At 40.9% G+C, this 15,558-nt stretch overlaps 1 protein-coding gene across 10 annotated transcripts in view; it reads left to right on the top strand.

Moving 5' to 3' along the window:
• SGMS1 (sphingomyelin synthase 1) overlaps nucleotides 1–15,558 on the top strand; it is a 221,983-nt gene that overhangs the window by 175,849 nt on the left and 30,576 nt on the right. For 2 of the 10 annotated variants that reach the window (XM_074959011.1, XM_074959015.1), the window contains one exon: nucleotides 12,143–12,995. The exons of 1 other annotated variant lie outside the window; for it this stretch is intronic. In XM_074959011.1, the coding sequence (XP_074815112.1) occupies nucleotides 12,355–12,995 (641 nt within the window). In that variant the 5' untranslated portion in view covers nucleotides 12,143–12,354. Of the gene's footprint in view, nucleotides 1–2,233; nucleotides 2,896–3,320; nucleotides 3,360–9,719; nucleotides 10,321–11,259; nucleotides 11,793–12,142; nucleotides 12,996–15,558 lie in introns of those variants that run through there. 7 more of the 10 variants (XM_074959013.1, XM_074959009.1, XM_074959016.1 and 4 more) reach the window with 7 other exon arrangements.

The following is a 15,558-nucleotide window of genomic DNA, read 5'->3' as shown; positions in this document are numbered from 1 at the left end:
ATGATGCTGTGCTGGGCATCAGGAGAAGACTGTGAGTTCTAGTCTTAGCTGTTGTATGTATAGGTACCTGTGTAATTCATATCCTTTATTATTCAGCAAGACCTTATAACCATAGACATGGGAGGCAGGCAGGCAGGCAAATATTGCTTTCCACTTTTTACAGATAAATGAGCAGTTTCACAAGGTTACAAGTAAAGTTTGTCATCCTCCAGTGGCTTTGTCGACATATAGGAAGGAAGTCTACTGCTGTTAGCAGTTGTTTCTGAGGAAGAATCTAAAAAAAGTGCTCAATCACTAAATCAAGCACTCAAAAATTAGGAAATACCAATGTTCAGGCTGGCCACGCAACCTTAAATTGACTTCTTTGTGTAAGAGTATTATGTTAATCTTGTGTCAATTTCACTCCTCTTAAAATAAGCTTAAGTCTATTGTGTATATATGTATTGATGTGGAAGATGGGTTGCATATCTCAACTGTTCAAAAATAGCCTAGATTTCAGCTCATTTTATCTCAGGATCTTTTAAATAACATTTAATTTAGTGATGTAAACTTGAAAACATCAAGGTAGTTACTGTAAGTTAGTTACTTGCTATCACACAATCTGTGCCTGGTATTGCAGATACCTCATTATTGTGATGGTTGGCACAGCATAAATGCTTTTGTTTTGTCACACAGTATGTAGGTCCAACAAGGTCAGGAAAAGACTGAGAGAGAAACTAAATATGGATTTTCCTTGCTGTAGGGTAAAAGCCTCCCTATGTTTCATGGCTGTGCCTTGGGGGTAAAAAGGCAGTAGCTGGGATTCCCACCCTAGCATCCCCTCCACTCCACCCCCATAATGTTCACTACTTGGAGCAGGCTTTAACTTCTATACCTAGCACGTGGGGAGCTGCCATTCTTTCCCCTTCTCTACCTGGACAGGATAAGCAGCTGTTCCACTCACTTTTCCCCACAATCTCTTGTCCCCCACCTGCTCGTACATGCATTTGCCCTCCGTGTTTCCCTCCCTTTTCCTTCCATCTCCTACCCTCTCGTCCATACTCCATTCCTATGTGCCTTCTTTAGTTTGTCTATTGCTCCTTACATGCCCAACTCCTCAGTGACCTGTTCCATTTCCCAACACATTTATGCTAACTGTTGCCTCCACAGTTTCATTCTCAGCACCTCCACATTTTCCTGTCCCCTCACATGGTACCTAAAGGACCACCATCTTACCTGAAAGTAGCCTGGTTTCAGCCTCACTGGAAACAATGGGAGGTGACCATCTTTGCTAAGGGGAGCCTTAGCTGCACTTGCGAAGATTAAAGAGTCCTGTCAGTCATTTTATTAGGGCAGTCTGTGGCTTCAGTCTTATTGATAGTAATGAGAGGTGATGGAAATCCTGAGCCAGAGAAAATAAAAATCAGAAATTCATTTATCTCTCAGAATGTTGTGACTTGTGATAAATATGCAAGAATTGGCAATACATTATTACAGGAGAAAGGCTGAATGTAGGAGCCAAGGTTTCTGTGTGTGGGAAGTGGGGGGAAGTGTGTGATCATGTAATTAAACGCTGTTTCTTAATGCATACACACAAGGGGATTGAATACACAGGCAACCCTTAATTCAGGCATGTCCTAGCTTTGAGTACTCGATTTTAAATCTTTAATATTCTTTCAATTCTTTTATGTAATACAGAGTGATGTCTGAATATTGGTTATCTATATTGTGGGAAAACACAATTGATTTCTGTTGTACAGTGGGAAGAAAGTAATTTGTTAGGAAAACTCAACAGTGTTGATAAATGACGTAGTCAATTGCTGGATTACACTTAATTTGTTAGGAAATGTATTCAAGAGACCAAATAACTAATATCAGTCAGGTTTATTGCTACAAGTCAATAATAATAGAGTACAGGAAAAAGATTCAGTATGATACCAGGCTCTGGGAAGCTGTCCCATGCAGCACATAGCAGGTGTGCTCCCAAAGTTATTCCCCTAAAGCCATCTTTTTATACCCTACCTGTTTACAAGTAAAAATACTGTGTACGTCATCTGAAACTAGATTTAACCAGTCTTTCTACCTTGTTTTTGTGGTACCATGTTGTACCCTTTATCTCTTTGTTCTGAACACATGTATTCCAGGTCCCAAAGGACATGAAGACACCTCTTAGGTCTGTACTAAGGTAGTAAAATCATATATCTTGACCTCTTTCTTTGGGACATTCCAGTACAGGCCTATGAGAGTAAGACTCTTTCCTTTTGCTCTCGTAAAACATTCATTTGTCCTGATCTTGATAGCTTCCCTATTTGCTCAAGCTATAACTTACTTCAGTGAATGCAAGGAGTTATGGGATACTTAACGTAAGTGAGCAAGGGTTTAGGCTATATAACTGCTGTTATATTTAGGCTATATAACTGCTGTTCTATTACTATTATGTGCACAATACATACTGATATATGTATTGTGCTGATAATGTGTACTGGCAATGTACGGTATATTTTTTGTTAGCCCAGATTATATTTGTCAAAAGTGAATCGGATAAAGTGGTATTTCCATAGGAACATAACAAAGGCCTGCTTAGCAACTATTTGATTAACAAAATTGTGGGTCAGGTGAAAGCCTAGCACAATAATGTTTGTTAGTGTCTCCATAACTACTTCAGAGAAGCAGGCAGAAGAGGAGGAAAAGTTACATAGATAAACTAGTTTTATGGGTATGAATAGAAGAACTGAATGGAAGGAAATGAGACAAATGAGGTTTGAATGAAAGAGATCTTCATCCTTGAGTTTGTCATAAATAATGCAAAGAATGATTGTTATTTATAAAAGCATTTATTAGATAACTATTTATCATATATCCCAAATGTCACCTGAAGATAATTGTTTTAGCTACTATCAATCTGACATAACTAAGGTATCAGTATAACTGTAACTCAGTTCTTCTCACCTGTGTCATTTATCTTTGTGTGATTCTGTTTGTGTTACCGTTTAACTGTATAGGTTTTAACTGAATTCTTCAACTGTGGGTGGATTTATATTAGTAGTTTAGAAAATATTTTTTCTCTCCCTGGAATGTTAAAGATGTGCTGATCAGTTAAGGTGATATTAAAGGTTTCAGAGTAGCAGCCGTGTTAGTCTGTATTCGCAGAAAGACTGAATGCATCCGATGAAGTAAGCTGTAGCTCACGAAAACTTATGCTCAGATAAATTTGTTAGTCTCTAAGACGCCACAAGTACTCCTTTTCTTTTTGGTGATATTAAAGATACATTTTCTTTCCAAAGGTGAACATTTAAGTTGTTTCAACTGTGTTGAGAGTATCTTTTTATCTTCCATTGCAGTCTTCCATTCAGAATGTGAACTTCGTCACTGTAATTCAGGTATTTATTACCTCTAATCTGATTATTACAATGTGTTCCCCCCAGGGGCTACCCTTTGAATCAATGGCATTGGAACAGTTTTTATAGTGGGGGTGCTGAAAGCTATAGAATAAGACTCCAAGCCCTGTATATGATGGAAACCACTTCAAGCCAGGGGGTGCTGCTGCACCCCTAGTTCCAGAACCGCTGCTTTGAATCTACTCAGAGGTTGCAACTGTCTCAAAATACAACAGCACAATTGCTGAAGAGTCTTGTGCTCAACATTTGGTGATGCCTGCAGTGCTGTAAACCAACTTAAACTTTTACAGTAATGTTTTAAAGCCTTCTGTTATATAATCAGTCTGCCTGAGAGGACATCCCATCAGCTGCCAATCATCCAGGGTACAATCTCAAGATGACGGGAGGCAAGGCTGCCTGGGAGGAGTCGCAGCAATTTTGAAATATGCCCTGTAGATATAAATTTTCTCTCCCTGATGGGAAACGCACACACTGGAGTTTTATGCTCTGGCTATAAACTTAGTTTCTTTTTAATCTTACATTTGTTTGTTGGCCTGTTGGTATATTACCGCTGAGGTAGTGGAATGGTACTGGTGTTACTGTTGTTAATATTTGTATTACTGCAGTGTCTAGGAACTCTAGTCATGGACCAGGACCCCACTGTGATAGTCATACAAATACAGAGCAAAAGGGTCGGTCCTGGCCCCAAAGAGTTTACAGTCTAAGTACTAAGGCAAACTGTTTCATGCCAGCATTGGTGATAGTTTTGGTTATATATATTTTAGGCACAAAAATCTATCACTAATTAATATTCAGACTGTTACAGTAACTTCTTTGACTTCTTTTTGTTTAATATTTATTATATAGACACTGTCGACTTGACTAGGCTTCGAAAACAGTGTTTGCTAAAGGAAGATAAACTCAATTTCTGGAAGACTTTTTGTTTGTTTTTGATTACTTACTGTTGGATCTTAACAATAAAAGTAATGTCACTAAAACCGCAAGCTAATATGCAGTCCTAGAATGTATATAATGTAGGTGGTGACTTTGTTTTAAGAAATACTTTGTTTTAAGCTTTGTTTTAAGAAGTACTTTGTTACTGCCTGTGCAGATATTAAGCTTTTTAAAAATAAAAGTGAAAGCTCAAAACTGCATGGCTATTGGTGAATAGCTATTCACAGCTTTGAATTGGCTGTTAGTTACTTTACTAATTTCTGTAATGATTGTTGCCTTGATAGGAAAGGACTTCACTGAGAGAATAAAAACATAAAACAAGAATGAGAAACAGATGATCTTGTACTTCAGGCATGAGACTTGGAGTTAGGTGGGCTGGTTTCAGTTCTTAGATATTTCACTGTGTTTCTTGGCAACCTTGGTCAGTGTTGCCAACTCTCTCAGATTTATCCTGAGTCATGAGATTCGGCCCCTGCTGCAAGCAGTCTTGCCGATGTGCCAAGTTCAGGCCATTGCATGATTTTGAGGAAGCAAAATAAGAGAGAGAAATTGACTCCCCCGCAATGCTTGTAACCTACGGAAAAGTGCACTAGATTGCAAGTCCAGGTACCATGAGTTCTAGTCCCAGCTCTTCTATTGATTGCTGCGTCTTTTGTGCACACCACAAGCCTTACTATAAACCAAGGAGTGCTGTCTTGAGGGAAGGCTATTATTCACCTACTTCCCAAATTGGATAACTGAGACCTTGCAGAAGGTAACCTCATTCACCCACTTTGGGCAGAACTGAGAATAGAATTTCTGATAGAGTTTCTGATATAACTGAGCCAAGTCTAATCGCTTTTGCCACACAATAGTTCAGAAGGAACATGGCAAATTTGATGCTTAGATGAGTGTGGTTCTGTCACACTTTAGCAGCTAAACCGCATACAGAGGTTTATGACTCCACTGCAGCTTTCATGCAGAGAGATCTCACCCTCTAGCTTAAGTGGAAGAAGCTTATGCATTTCCATCCAGAGATCCCAGATTCAGCCCCTGCAGATGACGCAAATGCAGGAGGTGGTACAATTGGCTATGCTGTCTGTAAAATTTGCTCCCAGAGCCAGGAAGTGAACCAAAAATCCTAATACCTAGAGTTTCAGTGCCACCTTACAAGTATTTGCGTAACCCACTGGGTGTGTTGGCTCACTGTATGGGCTGGGCCATACAGAGGAGTTAGGGTGACCAGATGTCTTGATTTTATAGGGGCAGTCCAGATTTTGGGGGCTTTTCCTTATATAGGCACCTATTATCACACACCCCTGTCCTGATTTTTTACACTTGCTATCTGGTCACCCTAAGAGGAGTTCAGCATGCTTTTTCAATACAGATTACTCTTATTGCTGAAGTAGAAGAAATCTGTGCTATGGTTCTGAAGTTTGTGAGTTCAGAGTTTGCTGCTGATTCGTGGGGAGTGGGGAAAAAACATACATGTATGAAAGTTAGTATAAGGACCCAGGAGTTCTTGCTGTAATTTTATCTTGCTAAACATTGCATTTAAAGTACCAGAAGGGTAGCCATGTTAGTCTGGATCTGTGAAAGCAGCAAAGAGTCCTGTGGCACCTTATAGACTAACAGACGCATTGGAGCATAAGCTTTCGTGGGTGAATAACCACTTTGTCAGATGCATGTAGTGGAAATTTCCAGAGGCAGGTATAAATATGCAAGCAAGAATCAGGCTAGGGATAACGAGGTTAGTTCAATCAGGGAGGATGAGGCCCTCTTCTAGCAGTTGAGGTGTGAACACCAAGGGAGGAGAAACTTTTGTAGTTGGCTAGCCATTCACAGTCTTTGTTTAATCCTGAGCTGATGGTGTCAAATTTGCAAATGAACTGAAGCTCAGCAGTTTCTCTTTGAAGTCCGGTCCTGAAGTTTTTTTGCTGCAGGATGGCTACCTTTAAATCTGCTATTGTGTGTCATGGGAGACTGAAGTGTTCTTCTACAGGTTTTTGTATATTGCCATTCCTAATATCTGATTTGTGTCCATTTATCCTTTTACGTAGGGACTGTCCAGTTTGGCCGATGTACATAGCAGAAGGGCATTGCTGGCACATGATGGCTTATATTACGTTGGTGGACGTGCAGGTGAATGAACCGGTAATGGTGTGGCTGATCTGGTTAGGTTCTGTGATGGTGTCACTGGTGTAGATATGTGGACAGAGTTGGCATCGAGGTTTGTTGCATGGATTGGTTCCTGAGTTAGAGTTGCTATGGTGTGGTGTGTCATTGCTGGGGAGACTATGCTTCAGGTTGGCGGGTTGTCTGTGGGCGAGGACTGGCCTGTGAAAGTGAGGGATCGTTGTCCAGGATGGGTTGTAGATCACTGATGATGCGTTGGAGAGGTTTTAGATGAGGAGTGTATGTGATGGCCAGTGGAGTTCTGTTGGTTTCTTTCTTGGGCTTGTCTCACAGCAGGAGGCTTGTGGGTACACATCTGGCTCTGTTGTTCTGTTTCCTTATTTCCTCATGCGGGTATCGTAGTTTTGAGAATGCTTGGTGAAGATCTTGTAGGTGCTGGTCTCTGTCTGAGGGGTTGGAGCAAATGCGGTTGTACCTCAGCGCTTGGCTGTGTGGTGTGTCTGGGCTGGCAGCTGGAGGCTGAAGGTAGGCGTAGTGGTCGGTGGGTTTTCGGAATAGGGTGGTGTTAATGTGACCGTCACTTATTTGCACCGTGGTGTCTGGGAAGTGGACCTCCCGTGTAGATTGGTCCAGGCTGAAGTTAATGGTGGGGTGGAAGCTGTTGAAATCATGGTGGAATTCTTTCAGGGTTTCCTTCCCGTGGGTCCAGGTGATGATGATGTCATAAGTGTAGCATAGGTAGAGAAGGGGCGTGAGTGGACGAGAGCTGAGGAAGCGTTGTTCCAGGTCAGCCATAAAAATGTTGGCATATTGTGGGGCCATGTGGGTGCCCATAGCGGTGCCACTGGTCTGGAGGTGTATATTGTCAGGAAATTTGAAATAATTGTGCATGAGGATAAAGTCACAGAGCTCAGCAACCAGTTGTGCTGTGGCATCATCAGGGATACTGTTCCTGACAGCTTGTATTCCATCTGTGTGTGGGATGTTTGTGTAGAGAGCCTCTACGTCCATGGTGGCTAGGATGGTGATTTCTGGAAGATCACCAATGCTTTGTAGTTTTCTCAGGAAATCAGTGATGTTACGGAGATAGCTGGGAGTGCTGGTGGCGTAGGGTCTGAGTAGAGAGTCCACATACGCGGACAGTCCTTCATTCAGAGTGCCAATGCCCAAGATGATGGGGCGTCTAGGATTTCCGGGTTTGTGGATCTTGGGTAGTAGATCAAATAGCCCCGGTCGGGGCTCTAAGGATATGTTGATTTGTTCCTGTCTTAGTGTAGGGAGTGTCCTGAGTAGATGGTGCAGTTTCTTAGTGTATTCCTCAGTGGGATATGAGGAAAGTGGCCCGTAGAAGTGATGTGCATTTAAAGTGATGTGGATTTTGTGCTAATATTGGCTTTACAGCTGCATTTATTATTTGCACTTGCTTAATGGGAGTTGTTCCTCTTAAGAATAAGGTATGGCAGATTGAAAGTGTGTTTGACACTAAGAGCAAAGCCTGGGAGATTAAGCCTGTTTCCAGAGAGTGGAAGATGCAAGCTGTGTAAGTCCCAAAAGTATGAGAACTTGATTTAATAAACTTACTTTTCCAGACAGCCTAATTCTCAAAGGTGTAACGTTAACTCTAATGGGGATAGAATAACTCAGAGCATTACTAATGCAGTATATACTCCTGAGGGAATTCTGTGCCAAAAAATTAAATATTCTGCGCCAAAAAGTATGCACACAATATTTTAAAATTCTGCAAATTTTATTTGTCAATAAATAAATGTGGCTCCAGCGTGGCAGTGGGGACCACAGGCCACTGGCTGCATTGAGGTGGGAGATCACTCTGAAACCCCCACCTCCCCTGGTACAGGGACTCGGCAGTGAGGCTGCATCTGCCCCTGACACAGTGCAAGGGCTGGGCCTGCCCCAGAAACACCCTAGGGCCCTGTCCCTCTGCACCAGGCATACCAGGTGTGGGTGGGCAGGCTTATCCCAGCAGGATTCAAGTGTGTAGGGGATCCAGATGTGGGGTGAGAGGTTTCTGTGTGGGGCAGTCTGGGTGCGGGTTGCTTATTGGGAGATCTGGATGCACAGGGGCTTATTGGGGGATTCCAGGTGCAGGGGCAATGGGACTCTGCAGGAGATCCAGGTGACGGTGGTTGGGGCTCAGCAGGGAGGTGTGGGGAGATTGAGCTTGGCAGGGGGGTCTGGATATGGGGGGCTCAGTGGAGGGGATCTGGGTGCTGGGGGAGTGGGGCTTGATGGGGTGAGGGTCCCGGAGCAGCGGGTTGGGCTTAGTGGAGGCGGAGGTAGAGGGGAGCTCGGCGGAAGGTCCAGGTGTAGGGAGGTAGGACGTATCAGGGTGAGGGTTCGATGGGCTTGTTTCCGTTTCCCACATTTCCCCTATCCCCTTTTCTTCCCCAGTTAAGCTTTAGGGAGCCACCTGACACAGTCAGTTACTCTCAGGTGGACCTTCAGAATGCACACTGGGCCCTGATTCCCCTTAAAGGAGCCAGTCACCCTGTGAGAACAAGTAACTGTCCATCTGGCTTTATCTAGTTAATTTTCATATCTGTAGAAAAATAGTGAATGTGGATTATTTTTCTCTGCGTCAGATTAATCAATTAACTCAAATGGTTTCCTGAATGTGCAGGTCCCATTCCCTGCCCCCCAGAGCTTTCAAAATCTATCCCTGCCTGCCTGCTTTTCCCATGTTTCTTCCCTTACCCTTTGTGAAGCTTTTATATCATGCAATGGAAGACTGTTTAGTCTGCTACAGTGGGTATCAAGAAGCTGAAATTACCAAACTGGGCCTTGCTATGTGGCAAACATAGACCATACATATGGGGGCATGGTACCATGGAGTGCTTTCTTGTTCTGCATTTGGACAAGAGGTTTGAGAGTTCTCATAAAATATGAGCGGCAATACCCAGGCAGAATGCCATGAATTTCAGATGCAGTTTTTGCAGCAACTCAGAATCACCCAATCTTATCTACGTTACTAGCAGCATGGAGTATTTGTGGATTTAATGTTGGCATTGAGAAAAGAGGCCCCGTGAAAATTATGTAAATATTTATTTTTCCATAAACTATTAATCTAGTATGTCTTTAGATAACTTTTAAAAGCATACTGTTTACTCAGCAGATTGTAATAGATTATGCAACTCTTTTCCTACTCTTTGGAGAAGTTTGATTTCTAGCATATATTCTAGCAGGATGTTTGGCAAAATCCACTTCCCTAAAATTGCCGTTACGCTGATCTATCACATGGTTTTAGCCTGTACATAATCCTTTATGTTTTTAAGAGTGGTTACGTCTGGTTGCTATAGCGTCTTCTGTGATCCAGGAACCTCTTAATGCCACCCGGCAAGGGAATATAGAGGGGAATATAGAGGTATCTCCTGATTCTGGTATATACATTCTGGTTCACCAAACAATATCATGTGAGGTCTCAAATAAAAGCCGGAGTCACACTGGCTATTAATATCATCATGAAATATATGTACAGATACTTTTGCATGTAATACTGAAAATATATTCTTACAGTCTGAATCAAGGTGTCAGTCACCAGCAGAGGTAAAAAAACATGTTTCTTGTCAGACAAGAGATGTGAATTCACCTGTCTCTCTATTAGCTTACAATGATTAGCTTACATACTAACACAGTGAATGCCCTTTTACATACAGAGTCAAATGCTAACCAAGAGACGTGAAATCAACAGGAAATAGCACACAGGAAAAAACAAACTACAGGGGATTATCCTGTCTAAGAGTAAAGACAATGAACTTTGGGGTTCTATCTAAGGGGCAAACAGAGACCCCTTTATCCTGTATTTAGGAAGTAAACTGACATCACATTTACACTGATGAAAACAGGACCGTAGACAGACTTGGTTGAAAACTCTGCAGAGGTGAGTCTTCGAGTGAGATAAACTTCTTGGGACAGGAGGTTAACCTGTTAGTTAAGTTTAGTCTCTAGAAAGTGTATTATGATTTTGATTCATATTTAACCATTTGTTTCCAGTATTTTTACTTACTGTCCCTTTAATCTTAAATCTTTGATAATAAATGTATTCTTGTTTTCACTGTAAACATTTATAAGAGCTGAGATGTTAAGCATAGTATTGATCCTGAGTTGAATCTTACAAGCTTACAAATTCAGTAAAGACAAGTGCAAAGTACTCATTTAGGAAGGAAAAATCAAATGTGCAACTACAAAATGAGTAACAACTGGCCAGGGTCTGGGGATTATAGTGGATCACAAACTGAATATGAGCCAACAATATGATGCAATTGCAAAAAAAGGTAAATATTCTGGGATATACTAACAGGTGTGTCAGATGTGTGTAAGACAGGTGTGTAAGACATGGGAGATAATTGTTCTACTCTACTCACCTTGGCACTGGGCTGTGGCATCTCAGCTGGAGTATTTTGTTTAGTTTTGGGCACCACACTTTACGAAAGATGTGGACAAATTGGAGAGAGAGACTAGAGGAGAGCAACAAAAATATGAGATTTAGAAAACCTGACCTATGAGGAGAGGTTGAAAGAACTGGTTATACTCAGTCTAGAGAAGAAAAGGTTATGGGGCGACGTAACAGATTTCAAATATGTAAACAGTTGTTATAAACAGGATGGTTGTCAATTGTTTTCCATGTTCACTGAGGGTAGGACACAAAGTAATCGGCTAAGTTTGCAGCAAGAGAAATTCAGGTGAGATATTAGGAATAATTTTCAAATTGTAAGGATAGTTAAGTACTGGAATAGGATGCCAAGGGAGGTTTGTAGAGTCCCTGTCACTGGAAGTTTTTAAGAACAGGTTGGACAAACGCTTGTCAGGGATGGTGTAAGTGTACTTGGTTCTGCTTCAGCTCTGGAGGGAATGGACTCGATAACCTCTTGAGAACCCTTGCAGCCCTACATTTCTATGACTTATAGCTTGCATTTTGCTTTGTACTGTACATTTTATTTTGTTGATTATTTAAAATTAAGTCAGTATGGAGCTGTTAAAATTACAGATTATAATAAACCATAACTTTAAATCAGAACTATTGCAAAGTTTGGACAGTTAATATTTACATCATGGATCTGAAACCACTCAATCTGCTTAGATTTCATGTTGCATCTAAAACTGGAAGGGTCTATTTTTCCAGTTCAGATTTCAGTCGGACCAAAAACTTGTGATTTTTAATCTTTAACATAGTTGAAATCTCACATCGTCAGTCGACTACCTATACTTACAGCTAAAATCTTGTGAAAGCATCTTGAGATGAGCATGATTTGGATCAGACTCCAAAGAGTGAGCATAACATACAGTAGTATGGAAGGGGTATAAGAGGACAGGAGCTACATCAGTAAGATCACACAGTTGATGGATGAACAGGTAATGATTTTACTATTTGTATTACCTAGCTCGAGGAGGCCTGGTTCTGGACCAGGACCCCATTGTGCCAGGTGCTGTAGAAACATGGAACAAAAAGAGGTTCCCTGCCCCAGACAACTTTATAATAACTGTTAAAATGACACAGAAGATCAAACTAGTAACTATCTTGAGTATTCAGAAACAAACTTAAAAAGAAAAGTCATATGCATTTGTCTGAATTTTAAAAGCTACTTCTTTCTTCATGCTCCTATCTAGATATTGCTTCTTTGGGCTATTTTTTTCTTATGAACATAAAACGCAAACTTACTGGTTAACACTGTCTTAACACCTTTTATTTTTTTTCTCACTAGAAAGAAGAGTATAAATGCAAAAAAGGTGAACCATTTTCTGGACTGACCACAATATATTGGTATTTGTACAAAGTATTTAGAAACTTGTACTTGTCAACTTGCCAAACTGGTTTTTGCTGCACATCTGACAGGATGAACAAGCCAAAAAGAGGCTTTTTGTTGTATTGGAACAATAGCAACTGCTGCCTGGTTTAAAGTAAACTTAAGACTGCATGCATTTGCCTGACGAAATGAAAGAAGTGGCATTCTGGTCACCCAAAGAGGTGGCAAATTGGCTGATGGAGAATGCTGTGCCAGAATACTGTGAACCATTGGAATTTTACACTGGGCAGGATTTGATCAATCTAACTAAGGAGGATTTTAAGAAGCCACCTTTGTCACGTGTGTCTTCTGACAGTGGGCAGAGGTTGTTATACATGATAGAAACTTTAAAAATGGAGCACCACATTGAGGCGCACAAAAATGGGCATGCCAATGGGCACCTCAGCATCAGTACAGATGTCACCACGAGTGAAAATGATTTCAGCACTAAAATCAAATTGAATGGGATGCCAAATGGATATAGGAAGGAGATGATAAAGATCCCCATGCCAGAGCCAGAGCGTTCCCAGTATCCTATGGAGTGGGGGAAGACTTTACTGGCTTTTCTTTATGCACTTTTCTGTTTCATCTTTACCACAGTGACAATCTCAGTCGTTCATGAACGAGTGCCTCCCAAGGAGGTGCAGCGTCCCCTACCAGATGCATTTTTTGACCGTTTTAACCGTGTACAATGGGCCTTTTCTATTTGTGAAATTAATGGCATGATCCTTGTAGGACTCTGGTTAATTCAGTGGCTGCTCTTAAAATACAAGTAAGTACCATTTTTTGCAATGGTGGTGTTTGATATATTAATCGCTTTTGGGAGAAGCAGGTATTTAAGGTATAAAACTGAAATCTTTGTAGTCTTTTTAAGTGTTTCATTTTCTTGGGGTGATGACTTTTTTAAAGTCAATGTACTCTTGGCAGACTCAGAAAAATCTAAATATTTATCACATAGTCTATATAGGTTTCTTTGGAGTGTACATTTTTTTTTTGTTCATAAAGTACAGAATGGAGCTAATCCTAAATACTGTGGTTAGCATAAATATGTGGGCTTGTCTTATCTTCAGAGTGAACTCAGGTGTTGCCCCAAATTCAGGTCCTGGCCACACACAAAAACCATTAAATTTTGAATGTGGTGGTGCTTTTAACTCAAACTAGGTCGCAGCTCGAATTAACACAGTTCAATAGCACAACTCCTTAGCTGCTCTCAGAATCACGCTGCATACCTCAAATGTTCAGTTTGTCAGTGTGCCCACTCACTTGAGTTAGGCCAGCTCAAGTGTAGATAACCAGACTTAATGCCATAGTGAAGACCTATGCTAAAAAGATTATATCACTCTTTTTTAAAAGTGCAAAAGAAGATAAACAAACAAATATAGTGAAAAACACACAAAAGGTACAAACTATATCATGTGAATAAAACCACATGAATAGTTCTGGGATTTCTGCATTTTAGCTAGCCATTTTAAGATATATGGGTTTTGTCTTCCATGAGATGGGGCAGATAACGTCCACCTTAGACTACCAGTAGATAAACCAGTTTGGTAACTGATTAACATCAAATTTATCTCCTGTTAAGCTCTGTCAATGAAGCATTCAAAGCATTGACTCTTACCAGTATCAGGATTTTCATAGCTTGTCACTTTTCAAAGAGCAAGAATAAGCATATTTGAGTTCCAGAAACCAACTATTAAACATCCATTATCCAGTCTAGATAATCAGCATTGGACAGAATTGAACACTAATGACATCAGTGGGTGCTCACAGAGTATGGCCACTAGCAAAGTGACATGTTCAAGCGTGTCATTGAAAGGAACGGAATGCAACATAAACCTTCATGGTCCTTGACTACAGAGTATGTCAGAATTGTCTACATGGGCTTGGCAGAAAAGCCTGAGGGTGAAAATTGCATGAAACTTTCATATAATTTGCTTAATAAATCAAAGTGGGTTCCCACAATTTCCCTTTCAAAAAAAAAAAAATCCAAAAATTGCCCTATCACTGTATCAGTTATATCCCCGGCATTCCATGCATCCTACCATCAGTTAATCAATATTCTCATCCATCCTGCTGCCCGCACATTTCTTCACTTTCCTCTTTTCATACAGGTTTCAGAGTAACAGCCGTGTTAGTCTGTATTTGCAAAAAGAAAAGGAGTACTTGTGGCACCTTAGAGACTAACCAATTTATTTGAGCATAAGCTTTCGTGAGCTACAGGTACAGCTCATCCGATGAAGTGAGCTGTAGCTCACGAAAGCTTATGCTCAAATAAATTGGTTAGTCTCTAAGGTGCCACAAGTACTCCTTTTCTTTTCATACAGTGAAGCAATTCTCCTTTATCCATCTACATTCTGTTCTGAAAAGGCTTCATACTCTGCCCAACTCCACGATATCTGAGCCCCCATAATTAATCCCCTTATTCCCTACAGTCCACCAGTACTCTCTACCTTTCCCACCTCTACAGTCCACATGTTCCCTCTACCCCTTCATCTTTTCTCCTAGAGTCTGGTGCCTGGCTTATTTTCTCAGCAGTAATTTTCTGTTGGCCATTTTTGTTTCTTCCTTCAGGCAAACTTAGAAGTATGGGGCTGAGGGAAATGGGCCAGTGACTGAAACTCTCTCTTCCCCAGCCAGCTGCTCAGCTCTCCCTCTCTCCAAGCTCCCTTCGTGTGTCTCATAGGAGGAAGTCCGAGAGCTGAGGCCCCAAATGTCCGGGCCCAAATGTCTACACTGCAGTAAAAATCCCAAAGCCTGAGCCCCACGAGCCCATGTCAAATGACCCAGGCTCTGAGGCTACAGGTTTTTTATCAGAGTGTTGGCATACACCGAAAGTCTTACATGTGAGGCAAGTTGAAAATTAGGACTGTTCAGTTAAGAGGAGATGAGCAAGTAGACACGATATGAATATTTAATAGTGAGTGGAGGGGTACATTATTCTCATAATACATGAACAAGGAAACATCCAATGAAACTGAAAGGCAATCAATTTAAAACTGATTAAAATAAATATTTTTAATACATTGTGAATATTTGCATGTGGAACTTGGTGCCCCAAGATATGATTGAGACCAAGATGTCTGCAAAATTCAAAAAAGCATTATACATTTCTATATAAAATGAGAATATCTGCAGTTAAGACAGATAGGTTAAAAAATAACAGATATGAACTTCTGACAGATATGAAATAACAGACATGGACCACTAACATGGTGAAGAAGAAGCTTTATCTTTGGGCAGATTATTCCATAGTTGTCCATTGCAGAGTTTCTTGAAGCTTCCTTTGAAACATCTGGGTACTGACCACTGGCAGAGACAGGAAAACGGACTTGGTG

Source organism: Natator depressus, chromosome 7 (genome assembly GCF_965152275.1).
Source record: "Natator depressus isolate rNatDep1 chromosome 7, rNatDep2.hap1, whole genome shotgun sequence".
Taxonomy (NCBI): Eukaryota; Metazoa; Chordata; order Testudines; family Cheloniidae; genus Natator; species Natator depressus.
The sequence above is the reverse complement of the archived record's forward strand: the minus strand, read 5'-3'. Positions and strand labels throughout refer to the sequence as shown.